This window comes from Sinocyclocheilus rhinocerous, unplaced genomic scaffold (assembly GCF_001515625.1).
Source record: "Sinocyclocheilus rhinocerous isolate Xijiao unplaced genomic scaffold, SAMN03320098_v1.1 scaffold306, whole genome shotgun sequence".
Lineage (NCBI taxonomy): Eukaryota > Metazoa > Chordata > Actinopteri > Cypriniformes > Cyprinidae > Sinocyclocheilus > Sinocyclocheilus rhinocerous.
The window spans coordinates 1,728,476-1,740,658 of record NW_015662161.1 but is presented as its reverse complement, the minus strand read 5'-3'; the positions used below and the strand labels follow the sequence as shown (position 1 = coordinate 1,740,658).

Below are 12,183 nucleotides of genomic sequence, written 5' to 3'. Positions count from 1 at the left end.
ATAAAGGCATGTTGTGTGTCACCGCAGTTAAATCGGTGTCTATCATGATAAAACCTGACACAATATCAAACCTATATAATGAGTTTGGAAATTTTAGAGAAATGCTTCATAAATGCACTGTAACTAAACCCATTAGATTTTAGCCAATTAAATTTACTGTAGATTTAGTCGACTAAAATCTTATGATATTTAGTCGACTAAAACTAGACTAAAACTAAAAACAATTAAGATGACTAAAATATGACTAAAAATAAATGGCATTTTAGTCAAAAGACTATGACTAAAACTAAATCAAAATTTGCTGTCAAAATTAACATTGCTTTCTTGAACATTGCAAGATGCAGTTGCTGCTCTTGTTTGTAACTGAATTTACATGGATGCATTATTGACAATGAGTTATGGAAAAAAATAGTTTTATTGTGACTGACCATCCTATCCAGGTCATTAACAACAACAGTAATAGTAACAATACCAATAATACTAACTAAAATGTAACTCATGCCCATATGCCACTGAATGATAAAATCACACCTAGTGTGACCTTTAAACATGTTTGCACTTTACACAATCTTTAAAAACCGGGTGACACCTAATCTATGTCATCCCTGTTACCCACGTCAATGAAATAAAAAAATTTGAGCTTTTCACAGGCTATCAGTAAACAGTGTTAGCTGATAAGCTATGTTAGCTTAAACTCATAGCATGCTAACTAATGCTTTTGTGTGCTCATCCTCACCTTGAAAGCACTCTGTGGCATCAAGCCGAAAGTGTTTCCTCTACGTGGCATATTAAGTACCTTTGCAATGTCCACATGCTTTGTGATATTCACAAGAATCACACGAAAGATGGAAATGTTCCAAATAAACCAAAAAGAATAGCAGACTACGTTTCAGCTTTCTTATTCAGTGCAAATTGCAGATGATGAGGCCTTTCAAAATAAGCAGACTTGTGTAGAGAAATCAACTCACACCATCCGATGAAAAGGAAGACCCATTTCCGAAGCTTGTCTGTGGAATATGTCATCACAATAGCCGTGTGAAGATAGCAGCCCTCCACAAACATCCAGAAAAAATTGGTCACCACAAAGTAATTATAGATTGTTGTTATAAGACGACACCAGGGCTGTACAGAGAGAAAGGAACAGGGTGTTAATTGAGGTGAATATAAGGATGTTTTTCAACACTGCAAACCTTTTACAGACTTGATGCTAAAATACAACCTTTTATAGGTCATAAAACAACCTCACGTCTCAGGTTTTTCAAACATTTTATAATGTGTTTTATAAGGTGCTATAACTTGAACTCATGGAAACAGCATCTATCAGTTGTGTTTTTTTGACTCTTTACACTCTCAGAAAAAGGTACAAGCTGTCACTGAGGCAGTACTGTAAACTAAGAGGTACATCTTTGTACCTTATTTACCCCTAAATGGTACGTTTTAGTACCTAAAGTGTATATTTTGAAATGACATTCGTCAAGGCTGTTTATCTGTCTTTTGCTTTGGAAAGCACTCCTCTCATGTCACTCTCAATGAACACGTTGTTCCTTTGTTCTTCAGTGAAGCTTTCGACAACAGTCATTTTTAGAGTCTAAATTAGCATTGTATGTTAGAAACACTGCAAAATGAAGTAAGTTTGACTTTTGATCTCTTCTCTTCACTGTCAATTACTTTGTCAAGTTTGAAATAAAAATGCTGAAAGACTCTAATGAGGCACTAGATACCAGCAGACTAAAATAACACTAAAGTGTTTTGCAAAGAAAAAATACCCCATGCAATACCTTCAGTAATACAGTAATACAATATTGGTGAGGAATCGACTGGCAACATTATAAATGTAAATGTTAGAAACCTACTAATAGGCTGAAAAGTAAGTTTAGAAGTGTTTCATACCTCATTCGTCTCATAAATGTTTTCGTCAATCAGTTGAAGCAAAAACCACATTACATTCCTCAGAATGAAAGTCGTAATTAAGTTCCAGTGGATTATGTTGCGAAGGCATCGGATGCTCCTTGAATTTAAACAGATAAATCAATGAAACAATCATTTCAGAAATTACACTGTGACCCAGATTTAGCATTGCATGAGCTGATTAAGGACTTACATATGCATGAATATGAAACTGTGCAAAGAGGAGCCAGAGACAGAGTTAGCAACAACAGTCGTTTCTAAAAGATTAAGAATTCTGAACATGTATTTAAGGAAATGTTCAGTAACACTTTCTATGAAGCCTGCATATTTAAAGAATATGTGTTTAATTTATTTTTCAAGTGATTCATGCGTCAATTTCACCTGAGGAGTGGAAACACTGTGACTGTGGTGCTATCAAAATATTGTGGTTTGTGTGGGCATCACATCAGCAACCTTAGCTCATCCAATTAGAGTAAATATTGACAGAAACTGCGTATATATGATCCTCATTAGAATCTAAGTTTCCTTCATTTTCATAATATATAAATTTTACTTTCATTGAATTAGCATTTCTTAGCTTTAAGCACGGCCTCAGCACAAGGTATTACTCTCACACTACACTCTCAGAAATAAAGTTACAAAAGCTGTCACTGGGCTGGTACCTTTTTAAAAGGTACACTTTTGTACCTATTAGGTTTAAATATGTACACTTTAAGTACTAATATATACCTTTGAGGTACCAAAATGGACCCTTTATGTACAAAATGTACCTTTTGAAAAGGAAACACCCCAGTGACAGCTTTTGCAGCATTATTTCTGAGAATGTATGGTGCTGAAAATACACCAACACACTTACCTCAAGCACAGAAAGAGAATGAAGGCAATAACGAGAGCTCCAACAGATATACAGTGCCCAAAGTAGTTGATGATGAGGGCTATCTTGTAGTGCATGGGGTACTTCCTCTGTAAAAAATAAATAAATAAAAAGATTAATGAAGGAACTCAGTGTCCTAACATATGAAATGATAATAAATGATTGCAATTATGGCACAAATCAGTGACCAATATTTTATGGAAGCTTCCAAAAGACTAGAAACAGATTAATTTCTATATTTCTCATGAGTCCTTGAATGAGGTCATAAAACTTGTGACACAGCACTAAAGCCATCCAATTGTGCTTTTGCATAATGCTTGCACGCAGAAGTCATGTGAAGTGAGAAGTAAGATGAAGACTATATATCAGTTACACAGCATCCAATACTATGTATATGCTTACTATTTTTTATGTCAAATATAGGCTACTCCATAACATGCGATGATAGAAAAATAATTGAGCCAAATGGATTACATGCTATGCATGTCATTCAGAATGTAAGGCCAGAGGCATTGTGGATTCTGTAAACAACATAAAGTAAAAGCATTGACATTGCAATATCTGATCAAACATTTGCAGTTGCTTTCAGTAAGTAAATAATATATATATATATACTGCACAAATCTGGCAAAGAGAATAATTTTTTTATTTTAATTTATTTTATTTTTTTTAGTTTATATATTTATTTATTATTTTATATATTTTTTTATATTTTATTTTTATTGTATTTTATTGTATTTAATTTTTTTTTATCTTATTGACTTATAAAAGACCATATTCAAGTTTCATATATTCACATTCAAGAACATATTCAAACATGAAACAACAGTAGAGTAAACACTGCAGCTGGTGCAGAGGACAATGGGAGAAATGTTATTACAGCATTCCCTGTTGGAAAACAGATCAAACGAAGGGTGTCAAATTTACTGTAACTCACTTGACAGCTGTATTTAAAACTTCATGTAAAGGCATAAGAAAAGAAAGCAAGAAAGAAAGAAAGAAAATAAAATTAATGTCCAGTTCAGGTTTTATTGCACATTTACCCACCTTTTCCTCTAAAATGGGCTCACAGTTGGAGTAGTTACTTTTCAGTGCCCACGTGCCATTGTCCAGACACTCTCGGTACGCAATTCCTGTGGAGAGGAGAATGAAAGCAGAAGTTCATAAGTCAGTGTAGTTCTTAAAGCCCAAAAGGTGTATTTTGGTTTCTGTGTATCTCCTGAAATATTTCATTGTTCAGTGCTCATAATAAGTTCAAATTCACAAGTTAAAATAAATGGGTAGTCAAAAACTTCTTTGAAGAAAATGTCCTAACTCAAGAACTTGCTGAATGCACATGTACAGTATAATATAAAACAGCTTGATGGAACTGACTCATTTAAAGTTTTACCCTATTTCAAGGGCTGCTGGCTCGGTCTAGAGTAAACCTTCCAATTAAGGGTTCACCTATTTGATATGTTGCTTTCCATTTGGCTATTTGAACATGTAATATGCAAATGCACAGAAGGATTTACTTCATTTCTTACTCCTAGGTGTTAATTTGAATATCTCAGAAAATCCAGCATGCTTAAATTGTCTTGCTTTGCACTACCATTTTTTCCAACTTCAAGGAAAATTCTTATCTCTTTTCCAAGCTGCACTTGTGAACTTAATAAATTAGATTTTTCAAAATCCTGTTAATATGCTGCATCTCATTATTATGGCAATTTTAATAGAGACTTCAGAATTCACAAACAGTCAGCTGTTTTTATCCATACTGAATGACGAAGTCACTTCTTTTTCAGCTTGTTTTGCCAAGGATTATTATTATCATTGATTGATTTGATTGATTTTAGTTTCGACCTATTCATTTACAATCATATGTTTGATATCTCGATTGATTTCATCATGGCAAGGCAATACATTTATGGCAAAAGCACTGGGTGATGTAGTGTCTAAAGATAAGACACTAAATGATTTGTTATATTTAATAAAAAATCCATAAGACCCATCACCCATCAACCAAACTAGCTGTCAGAGGAACTGCAACCTGCAACTAACACCCAGATCCAGAACCAGTCCTCTGGTTACCAGAGCAGAAAAGACACACCAGCGAGATAAGACTGTTTTACAACCCAAAGGAATTTAGAGTGTGTTTCACTATCACTTTGAAACAGACAATTAAATCCTTTTAATCCTATACTGTCACGAATCCGGTCCGTGGCCTTCCGGCCGATTGCCACTAGAGGTCATTCTACCATTACATTGACTCTCACACTACACAGACTGTTACATGTCACTCCGGACTACAGTTCCCATCATTCATTGCACTTACACAGCTGAATTCACTGATCACACAGCCGTCACATTTCACACGCTCACCTGAGAGCCATTACACACACTATTTAACACTCTCTCAGTTCCTGTTCAGATCGCCGTGTATTGTTCTGCATTTTCCACTCATCTAGCGATAGTCCTGTCACGGCTATGGAGGCCGTCTGTGAACTCACTGCCCATCCTGTCACGGCTATAGAGGCCGTTTGCGAACTCTCTGCTCGTCCTGTCATGGCTATGGAAGCCGTTTGTGAAAGAACTGTCTGTCCCATCCATGAGACCGTATATGCTCTGTCTGTCTCTTGTGCCTCAATTTTCCCCAGGTCCCAGTCCCTACCAGGGAGGACTCCTCTTCCCGAGTATAGCCCACGGAGGGCTCCTGGACCTTTGCCTTGTACCTGGATTATCCCTCTTGCCTTGCCATCAATATACCTGTTTGCCATTGTCTGACCTATGCCTGTTTTTGACCACGTCTCTTGTGAATAAAGCCTTGCAGATGGATCTGCACGCTTCCTGTGTTCCCTCCGTTACATATACATTATATATAACCACTTGAGAAATATATAAGCACAAAGCAATCCAAGCAAACATCAGATCTTCCCATCTCATGATTTTCCTGTTAATTTTGTATTAATGTAATTTGTCATTTGTATTAACTCTCGGCAAACACCTTTACATCTTAGTATTATAAGAATCTTGAACGTTTTTCCCCTATCACCCAATTAAATTTCATATGCAAACAGAAGACAAAGTATCATAAACTTTCCCTCCAAAAGTGCAATTCCTTATTGCCTCGCTCACCTACTGAGGGGGTGACATCTTCACACCTAAAAAGATCACAAGATGCTTCTGGAAGAATTTAAAGTTTGTGAAGATGATGCTGAGCTAAAGTCTCTGAAGGACCCCCAATTCATCTTTCCAATTCCCCCCAATAGGGTCTGCAACAAACGGGGTTCTCTCTCATTAAAAATAAACAAATAAATAAATAAAAAATAAAAGAGAACATTCATTTTACATAAAAATAAATAAATAAATCCTGCACACAGTCAGTATACTTGCGAACATATCCAAAAAAAAGATTTATTCACGTTTCGGTCCCATGACCTTCATCAGGCATATTCAGATATACTATTGCCACACAATCTAATTAAAAAAAATATATAGCAAGTTGTCAGTTTGGTACATTTATTTTTTATTGACATAGGGAACTAGCAAAAATGACAGTCCTCTAAAACTATTAGCTGAATACATTAATAAATGTTAACTGACATTGACCATAAATAAATGCAAAAATGAATAAAACAAAATAAATGTAATGAAGGCCAGGTTTCAGTGAAATATCTTTACAATCCTCCACGACATCTTTACATCCATCATTCTGTGTGTATTTTGGTTTCTCTCTGTGGATTATGAGGTTACAGGATATGAACAGCAACTGTCTATGTCAAAATACTAGTGCTGTCAAACGATTAATCGCGATTAATCACATCCAAAATAAACATTTTTGTTTACATAATATATGTGTGTGTACTTTGTATATTTATTATGTATGTATAAATATACACACATACAGTATATATCAATATACAGTTTCAGATGACTCATTCATACATCCATATATTCATGTCTTTGTTTACAGACAAATCCAACCCGATCTCATGAAAATGCGTAAAAATAGTACGCCAAATAAAAACGACAACTCGTGGTATTGATACGCAAAAATGCACTTTGGCGTGTATATGCTACGCGATGGTATAGGTTTAGGGTTGTGGGGTAGATGCGTATCATATGTACGCGAAAACTGCGTATCATATGCACGCCAACAAATTTCGTATCATATGCACGTGAAAACTGCGTATTATATGCACGCCAAACACATGCGTATCATATGCACGCCAAAGTCCATTTTTGCGTATCAATACCACGAGTTTTTGTTTTTATTTGGCGTACTATTTATACGCATTTTCATGAGACCGGGCTGACAAATCATATAGAAGAGTGAAATCGCACCCTAAATTCTCTGTCCTTACTTGCTTGCACTCGAGATGGGCAACATGTGAGCGCCACTGACACGTCTTCACTCGTATTGGTTGTCACTCCTTTATTTACATTGCTATTATTAAAATTCCTTTCAGATGTATTAATGTGTCCTATTGAAGTATTGAAGTTCAGCAGAAACACAGTTTGGGTCGAGGTATGCGGTATATTTCACCCCCACCCCAGCGGAGGTCTGTGCATGCCACTGTGAATTACGGATTTATATAGATAAAAACAATCAGAAACAAGCAGGCGCTGATAACTTTATTATCACTATAAGTGAACCTCAAAGAATTTAATTAAAATAATAATCAATAAAAAAATTAAGTCATGCCCTATTAAGGTCATGAAGGCCAAAATGGGCAATATGTGAGCCCTTCAAGTGTTTAAAGGTAAAAGTGATAAAAGTGATTTTGTGACTCGGCATAAACCCAAGTAATTATTGAAAACTCTAACGATACAGATCATAAATTCAGTATTTCTGTCACTTATTTGCATGCTTAGTGGAGATGAGGTGAGAAGTATCCTCATTTGAACATGTTCTGGCTGATTACACTTACATGTTCTGTTACAAAACTGATAAAAAGAAGAAAAAAAATAAGACCGGTTACAATTTTAAAGTTCAAATTTACAGAGATTTTAATTAAGGAAATCAAGTACCTGTTAAGAGTCTGTTGACTGTCTGTGCAGCTGGATGGTTAAGCTCCAGAAAAATCAATAATAAGGATTTTTTTTTGACCGTTACGGAAAAAAAATTAAACTGAGCCGGTGGCTTCCATCACTGATATCTGACTCAAGCCTAATAAGAGAAGTAGACATGTCCAGAAATGAAACTGGAAACATAATGAGCTATGTTTCAGTATATCTGAGCCTGTCTGGTACAAAGGACTCTCTGATGTGTATATTAGAGTGTATCAACTGTGTATATGCATTTTAAACACTTACATTATGTTCTTTCTTCACTCATACAATGCATGCAGGTTCCTAAATAAGCATGGCTTTATTGTGTATGTAATTCAACTGCTCAGGTCATGGTATGACCCATTTCAGGGGTGACCAAAATTACAATTTAAAACCAGTCAGAGCTATAAATGTACTTTCATATTTACAGGTAAATACATTTATATTTATATAACTTCAACTTCATATTACAACTACTTTATGATGAGGTCTGCAGGCTGCAACCACATATATCATCTATAGGACGGACTGGCTCTAGTTCTTGTTGCCATCAGCCAATCAGATAGTGTTTTTGCAGCTCTCTTATTTAGTCTCTGAGTGGCATTTATGGCTCAAGTCTCTGGATCAACTTATTATTATTATGGGTGTAATAAATAAACCCTGACAGGGTGATCAGGACCCCAAAGCAGTCACCCTTAAGAGGTTTATTTTGCAATAACAACCATATTACACGATTTATTGCATGACTACTTGCCACATAAGTAAATAACTTTTTAAAGACAAAGCTTCCGTGAGGAAAAGCAGTTCCTAACAAGCATCTTTGACCCTAGACAAACGAACGAATTCAAGAAATAAACGCCGGTCTCAAATCCCCAGATGAGCAGTCAATACACAACATTGCTATTGTTGACAGTCATAATCAGGATTGTGGGAATAATTCCTCAGACCCAGGGGTGCAACTACACATTTGCTGAGGGGTATGCAAGATCAGAGCTGGCGCCTCAATTTTCCTTGATCTTTAGACAAATAAGAGTGACATCTTTTTACAAAAAAATTAGTTTAAATGTACACAATAATTAAATCTATAAAATACGCTGTATTCATTGAACTACATTCATCCAAAATAAAGGATGCACAGTATCATGTAAAACAAAGTGTTTAAAAATTGTACAGGATTTAAGTCAATCTGGAAATATTAACCCGTATGAAGTAAAATAAGCTAATATTCCTGTAAAAACGAACTAGCATCAATCAAGCTATTATATGCTTTTGACAACTAAGAGATCATTGTACTATAAAAATGTCCTGTAAGTTACAAAGTTTAAACTCCTCATTCCTCACTGCAAAAATATCTTTGCTTAAACAAGGTTCAACAGCCTGTTTGGAATGTGTGAGTATGTGATGTCACAAGGACCTAAAACACATTTGCATATGACTGTCACTTTAAAAAGACAGATGCTTGCTTTTACATCCTTACTGTACATGCTCAGCCCCATTCGCTGGCTCTGTCAGTCATAAACAGCCGAGGAGGAGAGAAGAGCAGATACTGAAAGTCTTAAGGCCAATTCTTCCTGTACTGACAGACACAGACAAAAATTGAGCATTTCGTTCAAAGAGCTAGATACAAAATAAAAAAATTGTAATTTTTTACAAAATCATGACTGTTTCTGGTGAAAAAACTACACATAAAACAACTACACATGACTCCTTTTAAGTCATAATATCTTCTGTGGCTGTTCATTTCTTCACCCGCTCTGGACGCATTTGCTTTCTTATCTCTGTGCTACAGTAAACTGATAAGATATTTCACAAAATATATAAATGTTAAATCTGCAATACTCTAACCTGCAATCTTTCCTGATATTTTTAGTCATAATGTCCTGTGTGAGCCATTCCTACCTGTTCTCGTTTTGTCCTTTTTTATAATTTCTTCATTGTTCTCTCTATATTTTCATGGCTGAGTAAAATTAATTGACCATTACAATGTTAACTTTAAGTATGAAACTACTTGCATATACTGCATACTATGAAACAGTGGTTAAAAACTCCCCAAAATATATATTTTATAAGTGCTTTAAATTAATAAACTATTAAAAACGTAAACATTTATTTTTTTGTGAACAGCCACGTACAAAGCAATACAACCGTTTTATTTGCTAAATGATAAATGAATTAAATTTTTATCTGCACACTTAATTTCAATAGAAACAGAAGCAGAAAAATATTCTGTTCCAAATGATTGGTTCTAAGCAACTCTCTCCATCACAAGCAAGTCATTTGTAATGCATTGTTTTTCATTTTCCACTCTTTTTTTTCTGCGCTTCCTTCCTCTATCAATTTAGGTCATGTGACTGTGTCTGTGACTGACTTTAGAGTAGCTAATGTGTGCGGTTGATATGTAATTTTGTAATTACACATAAAAAATTTTGAACTAATTTAAAATGCTACACTCCTCTAATGAATAAACTTTTGATTATTTAACATTTTATTAAAGATGATTTTCAAAGAATGATTTTGGCACAACCCCCCCTCCCTAGCTCTCGTTGACTTTTTTGTTTTCTGGCATGCTCCAAAATGCCCCTTTTTAGCTTTTAAACTACTAAAATAAATTCTAGGACTTATAAAATCAGGAGGGTTTTAAAGGGGTCATATGATGCGATTTAAATTTTTCCTTTCTCTTTGGAGTGTTACAAGCTCTTGGTGCATAAAGAAGATCTGTAAAGTTGCAAAGACTAAAGTCTCAAATCCAAAGAGATATTCTTTATAAAAGTTAAGAGTCAGCCACACCTACCTAAAACGGCTCGTTCTAACACGCCCCCACATACCTACATCACTATGTGGGAAGATTTGCATAACAACGCCCAAATGTTCACGCAAAGAAAGAAAGCATAACTTTTATTCTCGCTGTAGTATTGTTGCCGCTGCCGCCATGTCCTGAAAGACATGGTTTTATGTTTACGCGGCGTGATGCAATGCAACGCGTAAAAAGACAGTATAAGTCATTATAATCAGTAATTATGTCCCCACTGGATGCAACGAATGCCTCGTTTATAATGGGTTTTAATGTTTTTGTCTCGGTGCTCCGGCCGGACAGGGCATCATCACAGTATGGTAAGGAGCGTAACATTTCCGTCACATGCTTGAGGTATTCAGCCAATCATAACGGTGTGCTGTGATTGGCCAGCTATCCAGTCCTCGCTTTTCAGACCGATGAGCTTTGTAAAAATCGACGCGTTTCAGAAAGGCGGGGCATAGAGGAGAAACAATAATGTACAGTATGTGGAAAATAATGTGTTTTTTGAACCTTAAACCGCATAAACACATTTCATTACACCAAATACACAAAATAATGTTCTTTTTAGCAACATCATATGACCCCTTTAAAACAAAGGGCTTGATTCTCCATTTGGGAGGCAGTTTCCTTTCAGCTAAAGCATTTACAATGATCTGCTTTTTTTACCCTCATAATACCCGCACAAGACAATAAATCAGGCAACAAGGCTTAATTTAGGGAATTAGATTTTTCGTCAATTTGTCACCGAAGTTAAAGAGTGATTCCTCCAGGTGCTGTCAAACTGAGTAGAAGTGATAACCAGATGATAAGTGTTATACACTCTTAAAAAAAAAATGTGCTTCACGATGCCATAGAAGAACCTTTTCGTCTAAATGGTTCCATAAAGGACCTTTACCATCCAAAGAACCATTCTGTTTCACAAAAGGTTTTTTGTGGCAAAAGAAGGTTCTTCAGATTATAAAAAGGTAAGAAAGAGATGGTTCTTTAAAGAACCTTTGACTGAATGGTTCTTTGTGGAACCAAAAATAGTTCTTCTATGGCATCGCTGTGAATTAACCTTTTAAAACACCTTTATTTTTAAGAGTGTAAGATTCACTTCAAATAACCTTAAAGACAACAAAAAGGAGTGATACTTTTAAAGTCATTGCTATGAGGCTTTATATAACTCAAGATCAACTTCATGATCAGTTAATTGCTCTGAGACCCTTTTTTAACGTCGGTGTTGGCACATATGTTGGGAGAATCAAATGCTCACTCCTCCACAGTGATTGTTCTCTGTGACTCTTTAGAAGTCTCTTCACAATAGATGCTTTCACATCTCCTCACTATTTTCTATTTGCACTTGGTAAAAAACTCCAACCCGTCCTTTCTTTCATTTATGCACTGAGAAGAGTTTAAATTAGTGACAAGGAATTTATTGTCATGAACAGGTTTTTACTGACCTCAATAAATCATGTTCTCAAAACATATCCAAACCTTCACTGTGGTATTTAAAAGAGAGAGAGAGAGAGAGAGAGAGAGAGAGAGAGATAAAGGAGTCAACGTTTACCTACAGGAGAAAATAAATGGCATAAAG

The 12,183-nt window shown here is 35.5% G+C and overlaps 1 protein-coding gene across 1 annotated transcript in view; it reads right to left on the bottom strand.

Annotated features, from left to right (window-relative positions):
* LOC107727503 (corticotropin-releasing factor receptor 2) overlaps nucleotides 1-12,183 on the bottom strand; it is a 73,008-nt gene that overhangs the window by 40,333 nt on the left and 20,492 nt on the right. The window contains exons 3-6 of the mRNA XM_016537375.1: nucleotides 3,830-3,915; nucleotides 2,765-2,871; nucleotides 1,891-2,008; nucleotides 969-1,122 (exon numbers count right to left, since the gene is read on the bottom strand). Coding sequence (XP_016392861.1) covers nucleotides 969-1,122; nucleotides 1,891-2,008; nucleotides 2,765-2,871; nucleotides 3,830-3,915 — 465 coding nt within the window. The remainder of the gene's footprint in view (nucleotides 1-968; nucleotides 1,123-1,890; nucleotides 2,009-2,764; nucleotides 2,872-3,829; nucleotides 3,916-12,183) is intronic.